General features: G+C 32.1%; 2 protein-coding genes across 3 annotated transcripts; both read right to left on the bottom strand.

Moving 5' to 3' along the window:
• Nucleotides 1-1,271: 1,271 nt before the first annotated feature.
• On the bottom strand, nt 1,272-7,445 carry LOC132307530 (glucose-1-phosphate adenylyltransferase small subunit, chloroplastic/amyloplastic). Its single transcript, XM_059805326.1, has 9 exons — nt 7,120-7,445; nt 5,727-6,023; nt 4,252-4,521; nt 3,921-4,100; nt 3,135-3,238; nt 2,914-3,025; nt 2,682-2,780; nt 1,982-2,101; nt 1,272-1,608 (listed from the first exon to the last, which is right to left on the bottom strand). The coding sequence occupies exons 1-9, from the start codon at nt 7,369-7,371 to the stop codon at nt 1,492-1,494; spliced, it is 1,551 nt and encodes a 516-aa protein (XP_059661309.1). The 5' UTR covers nt 7,372-7,445; the 3' UTR covers nt 1,272-1,491.
• Nucleotides 7,446-10,806: 3,361 nt separating this feature from the next.
• On the bottom strand, nt 10,807-14,968 carry LOC132307528 (ras-related protein RABB1c-like). 2 transcript variants are annotated; one of them, XM_059805324.1, is made up of 6 exons: nt 14,594-14,958; nt 13,101-13,240; nt 12,929-13,011; nt 11,829-12,033; nt 11,604-11,672; nt 10,807-11,064 (listed from the first exon to the last, which is right to left on the bottom strand). In XM_059805324.1, the coding sequence occupies exons 1-6, from the start codon at nt 14,637-14,639 to the stop codon at nt 10,963-10,965; spliced, it is 645 nt and encodes a 214-aa protein (XP_059661307.1). In that variant the 5' UTR covers nt 14,640-14,958; the 3' UTR covers nt 10,807-10,962. The 2 variants fall into 2 exon arrangements, with proteins under 2 accessions (XP_059661307.1, XP_059661308.1); XM_059805325.1 differs by having other exon boundaries at nt 10,810-11,064; nt 14,822-14,968.
• Nucleotides 14,969-17,560: the final 2,592 nt, after the last annotated feature.

Raw genomic sequence — 17,560 nt, 5'->3', positions numbered from 1 at the left:
CTTGCTTACATAGCATGGAGCTCGAATGGTCAAGGTGGAGCCTTGAAGGTTTGAATGATCGAGCAACGTATTATGGGAACAATGAGAGTTTTGCAGGAGTATCGTCGAGATTGAAGGCACAATAGAATTGTCCTGATCAATGCCATGGAAAACGATAATTGGCTGGATGGAATTTGAGTAAAGGTGAGGATTGTTGGAAATTTTGTGTCAAATTTTTATTCTAATTAGATTTATATTTTAGAGTTATATTATTTTGTAAGGAAATTTCTTGTTAAGCAAGTAATCATTGTCTAACAAGGAATTGAGTTTGGAACTCTATAAATAAATATTTAGGTTATGAGTTGAGACTTGTGAGAATAAGAGACATGTAACCTCGTAAGGGATGGAGTTGATAAGTAGAGGTGAATTACCACAGGGTAGAGTGACCACTGATGGCGAGAGAGAGTCTCGTGGGAGTATACAGAGAACTCGGTCAAGAATTTGTGTGCATGGTTTAGTGTTAGAAATTCTCTATAATGAATACCTCTACATATATAATGAATATCTTCTTATATTCTCTATCGTTGTAATACTTCTACATATATAATGAATATCTTCTTATATTCTCTATCGTTGTAATATCCCTACGTAAACCGGTTTTGGTCAAACAATGTATATCTTGCGTTTGTTGTGTGATTATTTTATTTCTTATTTTGCTTCCACTGTGCCCAACACTATTTCGCATTGTGGAATTTAAAGAATTGATGGATATAAAGAGTTCACGAATTTGATAGAGAGAGCAGTAAAACCGGAGTTTGTAGGGTATTTGATATTCTCTTTCGTTGATATAGCCCAAATTTTAGGAATATAGCCCAAATTTTAGACGAAGTACTTAAATCTTTGTATTTGTGTGATTGTTTATTGTTGGATATACGTGTTTTGTTAGCTTCCGTTAACCCGAGTACGTAAATTTTTTTATTTGTGTAATTGTTTATTGTTGTATCTATGTGTTTTGTTCGGTCCCGTTGACCTTGGATGGATGAGTCAATTAGGTCATCGAACCTTCCAAATTTTTCAAGAAAGAATCCTTTAATTTATGAGGCAAAGATTTAAGTGAGTAGCTAAGCAGTTGCTCTCATTCTTAGGGACAAAAAAAAAAAAAAATTGCTCTCATTCAATTCAGTGTCGGGTCTTTAATCTGCTTATCATCACAAAGCCCAACCAACAAACATCAGATTTGCTTTTAACAAAGCTTGAAATATGCTAAAATTGATGGGAGAAACACGGGGACATCCATATAGTTGAACTTTTTATTTGCTCAGAAACAGGTCTCTACAACGTAAAATGCTAAAAGTCCCCTATCTTCAACTAAGTGCAATTTATTACCTGAAAATATACATGATCGACCATATATATTGATTGGCAGACAGAAGGTAGGCTTTTGTTCGATCACCTACCGAGCAAAGAAGCCGTGGAATACCATGATATGGCATAAGCTAACGTAAGGAAGTTCTAGATGACAGTTCCACTGGGAATCAAGGCGTCCTTGATCACTGTGACAATCCCACTCTTTATGAAGTATCCATCTGTTTCTCTTGCTGCTTCTTGAACATTGTCACCATTAATGATCTGAAATGACAAAATCACACGTTAAAGGCTCAATCTTTCAAAATGTATGGCGTTTCAGGGATCAAGAAATCAATTCGACATCAGTCAGTAACATGAAATTGCATGCTATGAGCCTATATGCATGTAAAGAAACATAGGAATAGAAATAGGTCTTTTTTTCCTCTTTCCATTTGTTTTTTCATTCTTCAAGGCATCTTTGCACGTACAGATCTATTTAGGAAATTCAAGAAATGACAACTCCAAATTTCATGATCAAAATGATAAACTTGACCTTAAAGGATTTCATCCAAAATAATAATTGGCAATCATAACTACTTTGTAATCCCAGAAAATGAAATCCATGAAGAGGAGAAGAGAAATTGTGATACACAACCTTCACATTTTCCCCTATGCGAGCATTCTTGTCAATTATTGCTCTCTTGATGTGAGAGTTCATGCCAATACCAATGGGAACGCTACCCTTTGCAGCTAAAAACCTCCTGTCAGCATCCGTCTGGGACAAAGAAAATGGCATATAGAAATTATGAGAATTACAAACAGACAAAAAAAAAAATTCATCAATTCAGCAGACTCAATCCAAAACATTTATAGCACACCATTTTCAGGCCAAATATGTTTCAATGACTTGATAGTTGATGCATATGTTGGGCATGTATATGTCTCTACACATCAGACTTATCTGACCCAATTCCAATATTATGGTAAAAAGGCTAAATATTCAAAACATTTAACATTCTTCTGTTATTTACTTGGTGAAAATGTGTTTTCATGTAACATGCAATGTTCTGCCAGAGTACTTCACTCATTTTGAGGCAAATGTGCAACAAAGAAAACAAGAAAGTTTTATGCACAACCATATAGTAAATTTGAATTAGTAGACATGTTGGTTGCATATCTAATCAAATAAGTTTACATATTTATACGTGCGTATCATACAACCCATGCCAAACATGTGATACGTATTCGACTTAAATACTCACCAAATTTAGAAGAGTCTATGCAAATATGCCAAGTATAACAATTCATTCGAACTTCAATAGAAAGAACTACGTAATTATCAGTGTGAATATTACCTCGTAATAATCTGCTCCCATCAACAACGAATCTTCTATAATTGCACCCTCTGATATGCAAGATCGTAACCCAACCACGGAATGGTGAATTTTACAGTTCTGTACAATAAAAAAGAGTGAAGGATCTTGACGAATGGCAAAAAGACTAGTACATATTATTCAGCTTGAGCACGTAACAAATAACTAGAGAACCTAACCAAGTTAACCGTATTCACAACCAGAAGTTACTTACCTTAATTACACAACCCTCACCGATAACACTATCTGTTACGTCAGCATCAAGCATCTTGGAAGGGGGCAAATATCGAGGCTGGGTGTAAATTGGGGATGAACGATCATAGAAGCTACAACAGAAGTATAAAAATGTGAACAATTTAATACTAAAAAAGCTGCTGGCACGAATATTATAACACAATAGAGTTATAAAGGATGAAAAAGGACATGGATAACTACCTGAAATCTGGCACTGGCTTTTTTGTGATTCCCAAATTTGCATTATAGAAAGCCTCAATCGTACCAATGTCTTCCCAGTAGCCATCATACAAGTAAGCTTGCACCTATAGAAATGTGAGATCAATTAAACTTTTGGGAATTGAGGTTCTGGAGAAGTATGCAGACGAACTATTTTCATGACTTCCAGAAACTACCACTTTATTAGACTTATAGACTTCAGTCCAATAGATCTATTTATGTCACCAGAGTTTGGCATCTTGGAGCTATAAAACTATGATTAGCTAAAGTCACAAATTTCAAGATATTAAAATATCCAACCTAACTCCAGAAGTAATTCTGAAATCTGGAAAAATAAATGCTAGAATTAGATTGAAAGAACTTTGAGAGAAAATAGAGTAGTTAGAGAGATAAATCCAATTGAAATCCTTTGTGGGAGAGGTTACAAAAGAAAATCTTCATATTGTAATTTCAAAATTCATTGATATAAGGCTCTAAATCTGCAAATGGATCTCATTGAAATCCAAAGCACCTATAAAAGCCTTCTGTAATATATTTTGAACTCGAGTAATCAAATCCAAAACTGACCCTTCCAAACCCATCAATCCAATGCAACCTTACAGGTTTGCAGTTACACAATACTATAGGACTACACCACCGATGATACGTCCTCTAAATGTGTGTTGCATAAGCCCAGGAATTCATGTCACTGCCCCTTCATACAGGTCATACATAATGCAAATGCTTCACAAGTATTTATGGAGAAAAACAAATTAGAGAAATACATACTCTCATTCCAATGGAAGTTGCCCCTGGAATAACTTCACTTCCAAAATCGTTGGCTCCAGGAAACTTATCTCGAAGCAGATTTAACATCACATCTTTGCTGACAACGTATATACCCATACTTGCGATATATGGCATCTCCTTTGCTCTCTCATCATCAAGACCTAAAACCGTAGTATCAACCTAGAATATGACAAAGCAAGAAATCAAGCCATAATCTAATCTCAAAATTTTCGAAATAGAAATCATAGCATCTCAAACTTGCCACGAAAAAAACAGCTTCACAAAACTTATAGAACAAAGACAAAAAAGTCACCCAATATTTTATATTTACCTTCATAGCTTTCAATTGCTCTCCTTTTGGTTTCTCTGCAAATTCAATTATGCGCCCTTCGTCATCAATCTTCATCAGACCAAATGCAGTGGCACGTTTCTCATCCATTGGCAGTGCAGCTACAGTGATATCAGCATCAGTTTCTCTATGGGCCTGAATGAATCTTTCATAATCCATACGGTACAAATGATCCCCAGCAAGAACTAAGAATTCTAGAATGTTGTGCTCCTCAAACAACCACAAATACTGCCGCACAGCATCCGCGGTACCCTAAAAACCAATTAAACTGAACTTCATAACAGACTCCAAGCAAGCCAGATAAATACGATCAGTAAGGTATTAAACAAAGTTTTTTGTGCTAGTGAGAGAGATCCTGCTTCTATCAAACTATTCCCATTTCAGAAGTGAAAATTTGTTGTAATTGAATTGATATAATTCTCGCTCATCTAAATCTTAACAGCTGGAAATACAAAGAATGTCATCTCAAATATATATCTTTACACATGAAGCTTCTGGTTTCAGTAATAACCTATAACATTCTCCAAATAGGGAACAGGGCCGTGTAGTTGAAATCTAACGCTTTGTTGAAATAATTGGCAACAAAACAAGAGTGAATTTAAAACCAAAACTATGATTGACATTAAATGGAAGGGTGAATCTGAAACCAAAACTAAGATGAATACATCAGGACCACAGGCTGTGAAAGGTTTTGACCAGAAAAATATTTATGAAGATGTAATTTTTTATTGAATCATCAATTAAGACAGAATAATGGCTGGAGTTATGACCACTATTCACTTTTTAGTGCCCATTTAAGGTAACCTAACAAAATCACCTATTAATGAAAAGAAATTGGGGGCAGATGTTGCTCATAGCCAAGAGCTGATGGCTACCCTGGAGATGTACTGTCATTTTTTTTTCATGCAATATCTTCGATATACCCATTGATATACCCATTAAATAGGTGTTGATGCATTGTGATTTAAATTAGTTCAGTTTAGTGGGGATCTATATAACCAACAATTTGGTTTTAGGTTAAAATAATTTAGGTCTAATTTTGGGAAATCTTCCACAAACAAAAGCAATAAAGAGCTATTTATTACATGTGTTACATATATAGTAAGCACTATAATAATGAAAGGGGTAAAATAAGTCCAAGGAGTTGAAAAAGATTAAGAAGTAAAAAGGATCTCAAATCTAATTCCTAAAATGTTTTCTTTCAAAAAGTTAAATGGCGAAGCATGATTGATGTTGCCAAATCCAAATAAATGACAGGTGTTTAAAATGTAACAAAGATAAACAAAATGCATTATGTCAATCTTAACACACAAAAGAAGGAATTTCTCATAGAAATGTCATCATCACATCATTAATAATATAGCAATGATTGTCAACTTTATATGGGCTAGAAAGAATTAAAAAATAAAAATAAATAATTGACAGAATAAGAATGCAAGGTTTAATTATGTAACTACCTGGAACCAATTGGGGTTCTCTGGACTTTGCTGAGCAGCTAGAACTTCAACAAACCCTTCATTCTTGTAACCACCCATGTTACTTGCATATGCCCGAGAAAGGTGGCGATTAAGAGATGCAGAATTGAACTGAGTAAGAACATAGATCTTTGATATGTTGCTATTCAAGCAATTGCTAACAGGAATATCAATCAGTCGATAATTTGCTCCTAAAGGGACAGCTGGTTTTGCCCTTTTCTTGGTAAGAGGGTAAAGGCGGGTCCCAGCTCCACCTCCAAGTATAATTCCCAAAACACTCTAAAAAATTACACAAATATCTAGTCAAGTTCTTGAAATCCAACAAGAGTAAAATGCGAGCATATTACACTTCAAAGAAAGTGATCTGTGTCCATGCATGTGCGTATGTGTATATTTTCTGAGCTTTCCTAATAAAACTTGAGAAAATATAAAGTCATGGATCCTCTAGCCGACATATTTGATTTTAATTAAATGTAAGCATCTAAAAAGCCTATTAAATTATGACATAATAATTAGTTATTGATAATTATTAAAACCATGGAGAGCAGGACCCCCTACAAGAAGATTTAGCCACAGATTATCTTTTTAAATTTTTACTATTATTATTTTAGTGAAAACTAAACCATACCCATTGGCTCTTAGATTAACAATTACCAAAATAAGATGGGATTTTTTTATGGAAAGCTATTTCCAATAAGATACCAAGTGGTCTATGACTTCTCTTATGACTTCTGTGCAAAATCAAACAGAGCATCAAGTTTTATGTCCAAAATTCAAATTCAAAGGAAAACAAACACAAATGTTAGAATCTTACTAAAAAGGGTTCCATTTTAACATCTTATCTTTTCCCATGTCTTCTTGGCAATCATATGGAGCATGACTACAATGCACATACAAAAGGTTTAATCACCGAGATGGGCTAACGAAGTTTATATTCAAAACACATAATATACTGCTCCATAATCAACCAATGGCACACTTATTCCCATGTACTAACAACAAATTTTAATCGCAAAATCTTATTTTTTTCTCGGCTGGTTTGGTTCTTAAAATCCATAAACTATAAAGAAAACAGTGGAAATGCCCAACCCAAAGGCAATGTAAATCGCTTCATCAGAGTGAAAGAGAAAATCCTGGATCTGGAACTGCACAATCAATTCAATTTCAATTGAAGTAACAGTTTTAAACTCTGTTACAATCCTGTTTAGTCTACTCAGATCAATTAGAATCAAATTCTGATTTCAATTTCGCTCTGAATGTAAACTAAAAACTACTATAAGATTATGTTTCCATATATATGTATATACGGACGAGCCTGCAATAATCATTTCTGTTTTTGTGTATATATATGCCACTAAAAGAAGAAGAAGCTTACTCGGCTGGCGTCGGGATCTAGACACGTCTGCGAATTCCTTGAATCAGAAACGGCCTTCGGAGAAACGATCGCCGGAGTTCTACCTCCGGAACGAGGTCGTACCACGAACGCCTCATTCGACGAGATCTTGTCGCCGGATAGATGGGATGACGCAAAGGAGAGGCTCCGAAACGGAGTCGCATGACGGCCGGTAGTCTCGCCGGAGAGAGTGACAGAATTGTGAGTGACCTTCAAAGCTCCGATCGCTGCCATTGTTGCCGCCTTCACTCTTCAGAGAGATCTTCTCTTTCGGGGGAGAGAGACAGAGTGACTGACCAAGTTTATTTATTTTGTGACTTTATAAAGTACGTGAATGTGCAGAGATCCAGATACTATTCACGTGAGGCAATTGATCGACCCCGAGCTTCCGAGAAAATTACGGGACGAACCTGACTGAAACAGTTCATGTGAGGATGGGGTATTTTGGGGGTAGGACCGTGAATAGATTTGTTTACTTGAAAATTGGGGTCCACTTGGACGTTAATTAGTGGATCTCATTTCGCGGTCATAGTACTATACTCACATGCTACTCGTGAAATCTTTTGTGACAGACAACTTTGAGACCGTTACTCCGTATTTTATTTGTATTTTTTTTACTTTTTATAAATATAAGTATATAAATTAAAAGAGTAATACTATTGTGAGGTAGACATTATAATAGTTGTCATGAGCTTTGTTTTTTCATAATAATCATGAAAAAATACTAAGACCATCGTGTAACTATTTAATAGAAAATTTCATGAGGATTATACTGAAAAAATTTAGTACTAAAAATCAATTATATTAAATTAAAAAAATTTGTCAAGCTTTTAAGGTTTGCTTGGTTTGTTATTATTATAAAAATAAATTATTTTCAAAGAACTAAAAATCATAAAATTATATTCTCTCTTAATTACAAACTAAGGAAGTTTTTACATTCTTATTCATTTATTCAAACTAAACTACTATCTTGATTGTTTTATAAGTTTATTTTATGATATTTGAAAATAATAGGAAAATCACTTTAATATTGTCCATTATTATTACGAAATATTATTGTTATGTAAAATATACTGGTATTATTAATTTAAAGGAGAGCTTATGATAATTGCTGTGAGATCCACACACAGAGTAACATTTCTCTGAAGAATTAACAACAACAATAATTGTGAAGAGGCCATTAAGTGACAAATAAGTGAAGAAGAGGTGAAATGATGTGATATGGGTGTCTGAGAAGACCTATCAGATTTCAATTTAATATTGATTAAAAAAATAGTATAAAGAATGAAAGAGAAATGCATAATAATTAACAGTATCCCAAGAAGGAGTAATCATAGAGAGGTGGGGTCCAACATTAAATTATTATTACTAGTAATGAGTAATCACAATCTCATAGACCATTGATAACCGCTTAAATATAAATTATAGTACAACCTAGACTATTAAACAATAAATGTCAATAAATCACTTAAATAATGTGTGGAAAAAGTGAGCACAATGTCATGCTATCATTACTTCTTAATGCTCTGATTAAGCTATAGGTCTATTATATAGTATAATATATGTTACAGTTTTTTTTTTTTTTTCATATATATTTTCGGTCAGAGGCCTAATTTGTCGTGGTTCTGCAAAATTTTGGAGGACCATTGGTCCAAGTAGGTCCACCATTGGTTTGGACTTTGGACGGTCCACAGACCTTGAGGGGCATTGTGGTTTCACAAAAGTTTGGAGGCCTATGGCTGTAACTTTTATTTATTTATTGACGTTGGAAAGAAATACAATTGAATACTCACTTATTTTTGTAAAATTTCAATTCTTAATTTTTATATCCATTCATTAGCTTGGAGTGTCAAGTGTTAGTAGACTCATAATCATGGAAATTAATAACAATTTTACAAATCTTTTTTTATTTTTATTAAAATAACATTGTAGTAAATTTGTAATCGGGATGGGAGCTTGAATATATTTGAAATCACTGCTAAAGAATATCCCAAAAAGGAATAATCATAGAGAGGGGTTCCAACATTAAATTATTATTATTAGTAATGAGTGAGAAATCACAATTTGGTAGATCATTTATTAACGATTTATATATAATCATTACTTCTTAATGCTCTTATTATCTATAGGTCTATATAATAATATATGTTACAATTTTTTTATATATTTTGGGTCATAGTCCTAATTTGTCGTGCTTCTGCAATATTTTGGAGGCCTATGGCTCTAACTTTTATTTATTTTATTGACGTTGGAAAGAAATACAATTAAATATTCCCTTATTTTTGTAAAATTTCAATTCTTAATTTTTATATCCATTCATTAGCTTGGACTTGGAGTGTGTTAAGTGTGTAGACTCATTATCATGGAAATTAACAACAATTTTGTCCAATTTTACACAAAAAAAAAAAAAAAAAAACACTTATTGAAATAATGTTATAGTAATTTTGTACTTTCACATCTTGCGGGATGAGAGTTTAAATATCTTTAAAATCACTCTAAATAATATCGCTATAAGATAGAGCAGGTTTAACTCAACACTAAATTTAATTTGTAATTCACTTTTAAAAAAAGTTTGGATTTTAATTTTGAATTCAAAATCAAAATAAAGAATTGGATGGATATTCTTTGAAAGATATCCAAAATTCAACCCTGATTCATTCATATAGGAGTATATTTTATCTTTTAAAAATTATATGGGTTGAATATAAATCCTATGTACAGGATTTAATTTGAATGCAATAAAATATAAAAAGGTTAAGTACAAATTTTTTTTCTTCTAAAATATAGCTTTTGTGCACAAATAATTCTTCTTTTTTTAAAATGTACATTTTAGTTTATAAAATTCAAAAATTCTTTGACCACTTTTTAGTCAAAATTAAAATAAAATAAATTTTAAAATCCTAATTTACAATTCCTTCCTATTATGCCCTTTTTCTGAGGGCTCCCGGTCGCCACATCAGTGCCACAACAACTGTTGGTGACGGCTCCACCACCATAGCCGCCGCGACCACCACCCCTACCCCCACACCCAATACAATAAAAAAAAGTTCAAGCTCCTCCTCTTTTTTTTTTTTTTTTTTTACACTTAATCTAATATAAAATTAATGCAATAGAGAGTTTGCATATGTTTGCTGGTGGAATAGTTTTTTAAAAAGTTCAACACTGTCGAAAAGAAAGCCGAAAAAAAGTCCATCCCTAATTTGCAAGTGCATTGATTCACTCACTCACTGAATAAGGTTAGCGGAGTCCAAGGGGTTGAGATTTGATTTGTGGAGGGAAATAAAGTAGCGAAAAAATCCATCTAACGGATGATCCATCGGGGTATGGTACTTCCTACGAGAAATAAAGCAACGAAAAATCCTCCATTTCAAAAAGAAGGCAAGTACACCTTTCTCTCGCGATACTCCTATTCCCATACTTTCTAGCTTGCCTTTCTACCCATCCTTTCATATCATAAAATTAAAATACATTTAAACCTCAGTGCCAGCCAGTGGGAGACATCTGAAAGGCCGCAAGGGTGGGTGGGTAGGACTACAGATTCCAACTTAAAAAACTTCCCACACAAATGCAACATTTAACCATTGAATTATACAATAAGTCATCAAGAATCCCCGTGGAAGAAACACACAGATTGAACAATTAGTAATTTCTATTAATTAATATGGTTTTTTTTTTTTTTTTTTTTCCCACATATTTGATAAATTTCAACAATCAAAAAATAAACTGATGATTCGCTTCAAAGGACAGAGAATATCATAAAAGCCTGAAGTAGCACAAGTAAAGAAAGCTTAAAAAGGTGATTGATTTAGAAAATGAGTTCCACTTTCAACTGCAACAACCCCCTGCTTGAGAAGCAGACCCATATCTACCTCCTGCTGGCCCTGGGATGCCCCCATATCCAACTTTTATCCCGTCAGACTGCAAAATCTAAAACAAAAAAAAAAAAAAAAAAAAGGCATAATTTTTAAGCACAAGCACTGCAAATCCTACCTATCACAACCAATCAAAATAGCTTTTCACTAAGTAACTAACAGGACAAAAGTTTCACTTTATGTTGCCAAAATTACTCACATCTCCCATGCAACTAGACTAGTAATCCGAAACTGAACTTTTCGTGTTCAAAAACAGGACAGTTTATGAGACAATGGTTTCACCCATGTCCTCTCTTAGCATTACAGTGGATGCCACTTAACAACTGAAATATTTGTCTCACTAAAACTAGATAAGGAGAAAAGGGTAACCAGAAGTTATGGTTTTAATAGGTGAACCTCAATGTGATTCATCTTAGGCAGTTGCTAATTTATGCTATGATCATACATTCCAAGGCCTCATGAATATATATGTTCAAGACTTCAAGATTGAATTACCACTGAAACACCTTAATCAATTAAACCTTTTTTGGCCCACCTCACATTGAACTATCCAAATACCAGCAGAAAAAGAGAGAAAATAAATCCAAGGCATACCTCGTTTGATACGTCTAAAACTCCATCCTGAATTTTCTTATAGATTGTTGAAGCTGTGTTTATAAATGCCTGCAAAAGCAAAAGAAAAAGGAGAGAGGGGGAAGAGTGTCAGAAAGAAAAAAAGAAATATAATTTTTCTTTTTGATAAGTGGAAAACAAAGAAATATAATAGTAAAGAAGCTTCAGTTGATAACATTTTAAAACATCTGTTAGCAAATTCATCACCTCCTCAACATTCTGAGCAGTTTTTGCAGATGCCTCCATGAATATTAAACCGTGTTCCTTGGCAAACTGCTCTCCTTCCTCTGTGCTTACGGCCCTTCTGTGAGCAAGATCGCACTTGTTGCCAATAAGCATAATAGTCATGTTGGCATTTGCTTGTTGCCTTACATCCTCCAACCAGCTAAAAAGGTGATTAAAACTTTCCCTCCTAAGAATTGGAACCATTAAAAATGTACTTTATTACAACCAGAGAGGCAGAGCCAAATCCCAACTACACCAAGCCAGTGAGACCAGCCCAAACAGTCAACCCAATCCATAGTTATCTATATCTTCAATTGAAGTGTGTATATAATTAAAAATTGGCCATGCAATAATAAATGAAAACACACACACACAGCCAGAATATATTAGATAATTCTGCACAGTGGTATGCTAATTCATCCTCTCTCTAGACAAGTAAATAGTTGACGACCAGAATGGCTTCTGTAAATTTGTAAATCAGTTTGTCATTTCAGTTAAAAAAACTCAGCATAATGAAGTGCCTATTATTTGTTCTGACTTGTATCATTGTGTGAGTTTTTCTTATGAAATTATTATCTTGTTTTGGCTGTACTTTCCATGAAGAATATATCAACTATATGGCTCAACATAACTCCCAGCTCATTCATTATTGTTTAAAAATGCTCATTCCCTGTAAACACATTGGCAATTGAGTCTCCTCATAATGCATATTCTTCAAAACGTTTTAAAGATATAATGATGATAATGTTACTAAGAAAGAGACGCATCATAAGACAATGTACTGATACAACCTCTTTTGTGGAAGGCAGTTAGGTCGGACAAATATAAAAATATAGCATAGAACTCACTGAAAACAAATAATCCAAGAAATATTTTAGAATATTGTGAACAGCAAATGATCAATTTCCTTCTTTCAGTAGCATGACTAATGACAACTAAAGATGCAGAAGAACATACTCACAACTATATATGCAAGACTTTTTCCTAGTTTACATGCATTAAATGAGAAAAAAGAATGACTTCTTTAGTTTATAAAAGAAAATGGCTTCATTAACTGTTAAAGATTCAAATAAGAATAATACCTAGTGATATCATAAACTAACAGTGCACCAGCAGCCCCTCTGTAGTAGGACCTCGTAATAGACCTGAATGATTCTTGACCCGCCTGACATAGCAATGAAATAATGAAATATAAATGGCATGAATGTAATATAAGTCAAGTAAGGAAACAAAAAAAGAATAGAATAAACCAACCGTGTCCCCTATTTGCAGCTTTATTGGTTTGTTATCAATTGTGATCATTCTGGCCCCATATTCAACACCGATGGTTAAGTCGTGCACGGACTGAAACCGTTTGTCAGTGAACTGCAGAAGAATACATGATTTTCCTACCGCTGTGTAACAAAGGATCAAACTCACATGAGTTTCAAAAATTCTTCCATCATTCATTACTTCAACAAAAATATTCATCTCGTAGTTTAATATAAGTGGGAGTCATAATTTGTAAAGATCTAATATGAGATAATGGCCACTAGTCCACTACCATCATGATCATTATTCCTTATAAAGCGAAATTTATACCACTGGAGGACATTTAAGAAGTGAAACTTCACCTAATATTGGGAAAAACAAAATGTTTCACCTTTACCTATTGCCTTCTAAAATTATTTATGTACAACACATGTCCACTGGAACCCTCCCGATTAAGAGAGTAATGAATTTCCTTGGCCAGGGGCGAAAGTTAGAAAAAAAATTGAATCTTTTGATTGTATATAGTCCAAACTAAGTAATACCATGAAGTTATCTTACAAAGTAAAGTTACTTCCTACTCTTTACAAACCTTTTCCTATACCTTGTGAAGTTAAATCTTGGAAAGACAATAGAAGAGGAGTGTAGCTAACCCATTTAGTAGCTTGAGTGGTATCTCCGACCACCCTAAAGGGTCAAGTCCTGATTGGGATATGGGCGATACATATGTAAGATTCATCTCTTACAATGCAACAAAGTTATATCACAAAATGCAACACCCATGCATCAACTTTAAATAAAGTTATGAAACACATTTATATTAAATATATAACACCTGTGCAACATATTACATCATGTTGCAATGTTATAATACCATTAAATCGAGAATTCAACACATTTATGCAGTTGTTTGATTTTCAATTCAAAGTTGTCGCAATCACAATTTAAAGTTATCGCAATGTACACGGGAGAGGATCCTAGTGTGTACACGACATCTTTAGGTAACAACTTTATGAACATAGCTAAAAGATAAGCAAAACTTAGTATCTTAAATGCTTCCTTTGGGAAACTTATCTTATCCTTTTACCAACCTTCTTTCCTATGCAATAATGGCACAATTTTGTTCTTTGCACACACTATGCAGAAACATAATATATAATATATAGTTATCATTGCAAGAAAAGCAATGAAAAAAGGTTACCAACTTGACTCAATATAACAAAACTTGCACACAATACAACACACTAATATATTGGGATAACGAAGTACACCATAACATTAAATTTCACTTGTTCAATGTATGAAAAGATCAATACACGCATTATCTATCTTGTGCGAGTATGTCTCCTGAATCATCACAGTTTAGGTAAATCAAAGTTGCCACAAAACTCCTTAAGATCCAGAGAAACACACATATACAGTGTGAATACGAATATATAAACTCTAAAATCGGTATTACACAATAAAATCGAAAGTAAAGGAATTGAGATAATGATTACAGGTATCTCCTATGATAATGTACTTGAAGAGGTAAGCGTAGGACATGGTCGCTCAGATCTTTGATTTGCTTCGAAATAACTCCGAAATTGAGAAATTCACTGATCAAACTATACAATTGTGCTTTTGAACGAGATCTGATTAGACAGCGATGAATGAATTTGAACAAAATTAAAGGAATATATAAGAAACTATGAGAGAATAAGGATTCTCTATATTATGAGACTTACAGAAGGAAAAGGAGAAGGTAGAGAGGTTTCAGGAAAGCTTTGGAATTTCAAGCGGAGTTAACCGCCTCTCTTCCTTCTTTTATAGAGAGCCGCCGAAAGAAAGAATTTTCAGAAACAACGTCATGCCAGCCTATCAGTCCAGTGCCTTACCCAACTTCGACGGTACAGTCCATTGCGTTATCTAAAACCGCGTTTCGTGTCGTTGAAGGCATCGTCATGCCAGCCTATCAGTCCAGTGGTCCGAGCCCAATCACAAGCTCAAGAAACTACTCTCTTTCAACAATGATAAATGTAAAATAAAATAATTATTTTTCGGTTTGAGAAATACTATATCTATATCTATATTTATTACTATTATTAAAAGTACAAAATGTGTTTTAGTACATTAAAGTATTTCAGTACATTATTTTTAATTTATATGCTCCATACGTATATTTTCTTTTAGAGTAACACAAATTACCTATTTATTTTTCATTTTTATTTTAAAATTATTATATAGTGATTAGAATAGTTTCAATAAAACTCAAATTTCTTATTTATTATGAGTTTTTTTAATAAAAAAATCTAATTAAATAAAGAAATATATAAAGAAAATAAATAATTTAGTCTTTCTAATTAGACAATGAAATATATAAAAAAAATATAAATAATTTAGTCTATTTAGTCTCCACATATTTTCTAATTTTATAAATAATATTTTAATATATAAATAAATAAAATATCAGTAAATTGTATAAAAAATAGGGCTTGATTTTGATATTGTTTTAGGAGTTTGAAAATACACTTATCAATAATTGAATTCCTATTGTAAAGTTCAACTAAAAATTATATTTTTATCTCTTTTACCTTGTGTCAATTTATGTTAATGGATATTTTAGAATTTAGAATTATTTAACTATTTTGTTAAATATTGATTTTAAATCATATTTTAATCACGAGCAATAGTACATTATTTTTTAATAATAAATTTATATGTTCAGTATGTATGTTTCCTATTAGAATAACACAAATTACATATTTATTATGAGTTTTGATTTTAAAATTAATATAAGGTGTTAGAAGAATTTATATAAAACTCAAATTACCTATTTAGAAGAGTTTATATAAAACTGAAATTACCTATTTATTATGAATTTTTTTAATAAAAGGAAATCTAATTTAGATAAGGAAATATATAAAGAATATAAATAATTTAGTCTTTCTAATTAGACAAGGAAATATATATAAAAATATAAATAATTTAGTCTATTTAGTCTCCACCTCTTTTCTAATTTTATAAATAATATATAAATAATTTTCTAATATATAAATTAAATAAAATATTAAAAGATTGTAATAAAAAATAGTTTTGATTTTGATATTATTTTAGGAGTTTAAAAATACACCTATCAATAATTGAATTCCTATTATAAATTTTAATAAAAAAAAATTATATCTCTTTATTTTGTGTCAATTTTATATTCATGGATATTTTAGAATTTATAGTTATTTAATTACTTTATTAAATTTTAATTTTAAATTAGATTTTACACACGTGCAACGCACGTACATATTTACTAATATATATATATATATATATATATATATATATATATATATATATATATGTATTTGCCATTTTACATGTAGGGCTCAAAAAGAATTTAAAAAATTATATAGATATTTAGTGTTGACACGGTCAATTTTTGTTGCACATTGATTATAATACTTTTAAGAAGTGAGAGCATTTTATTCATTATTGAGAAAGAGTTTTTGTTGGAATCTATTCAATGTATTCATTGAATACACTTAAATAAAAAAAAAATATTGATCATTTTAAACTCTTTAAAATCACCAAAATGTAACAATCCACTGGAAATTTGTTGTGATGAATATTCATATCAACCATGTCTCATGGTTGGTTATCATTGTAAGATTATTTATTTAATTACGGCCCACATGATTTGGACATGTGACATATTACTTGGTGGCTAAGTAAATAGATATCAATTAATTATTCTTGGTCAATTTATAATTACTTTTTTGGTAATTACTTATGGAGAAGTGTTTTCCTTCTAATTCCTTACTTTAATAGAAAGTAAAATTGTAATACTAAAAGGAAAATTGGTCCTCTCTCTGCCTTTATAAAAGTGCATATGCTCCATCAATTATGTACGATTATTGATACAACACATAAAAAGGTTATTGTGTGTAAAAGGCCAAGAGAGATAAACCAGTTTCCACATTTGTCTGTTGATCAGAGTTGCAGATTGATTCGTGGTTAAAGGATCTGGACATTGGATTTAATTTCAACAAGATTTGATATCATGAATAGAGGTATGTATATCTAACTATATTTATTTATGCGTTATAACGATATGAAATTAATTGAAGTTCTAAGATCTAGGTTTTATGATAATTTGTGATTAAAGTCTAACACAAAATTAATTAGGGTTTTTACATATGGTATCAGAGCCCGTAGTTTTGGAACTCATTATTTTTCCATTATACTTGCATAAATAATATGTTTAAGTTTAAATTAAAATTTTAATTTATTATAGACTAATCTGTTTAATGCAGTTTGTCTCTTGACTATTGTTTCATAAAGTAATCAATATCTCTTACTTAGATTTGTTGACTTATTATAATATGCCTCGATTTCTGAACCTTATTGTTTTGTTGATGGTTATATGAATATAATGAGAATGGTGTGACAAAGCTGCTATGATTTCGTGCATATGATGACAGAAGTTAAAGTTG

This window comes from Cornus florida, unplaced genomic scaffold (assembly GCF_030987335.1).
Source record: "Cornus florida cultivar Cherokee Brave unplaced genomic scaffold, ASM3098733v1 CherokeeBrave_3.0.0_Hap2_Chr05, whole genome shotgun sequence".
Taxonomy (NCBI): domain Eukaryota; kingdom Viridiplantae; phylum Streptophyta; class Magnoliopsida; order Cornales; family Cornaceae; genus Cornus; species Cornus florida.
This window is presented reverse-complemented; position numbering and strand designations above follow the sequence as displayed.

Bases quoted from the DNA above. Each gene is read 5' to 3' on its own strand.
- LOC132307530 (XM_059805326.1), bottom strand. From the start codon at position 7,371: ATGGCAGCGATCGGAGCTTTGAAGGTCACTCACAATTCTGTCACTCTC. The intron at 3,026-3,134 runs GTAGTTATCCAT...CTTCTGTTGTAG, and splicing joins AAGCCAGTGCCAGATTTCAG to CTTCTATGATCGTTCATCCC. The intron at 1,609-1,981 runs GTTGTGTATCAC...TTGTCATTTCAG, and splicing joins GCATAGGGGAAAATGTGAAG to ATCATTAATGGTGACAATGT.
- LOC132307528 (XM_059805324.1), bottom strand. From the start codon at position 14,639: ATGTCCTACGCTTACCTCTTCAAGTACATTATCATAGGAGATACCT. The intron at 11,673-11,828 runs GTGATGAATTTG...TTGCTTTTGCAG, and splicing joins CTGCTCAGAATGTTGAGGAG to GCATTTATAAACACAGCTTC. The intron at 11,065-11,603 runs GTATGCCTTGGA...TTTTTGTTTTAG, and splicing joins TTTTAGACGTATCAAACGAG to ATTTTGCAGTCTGACGGGAT.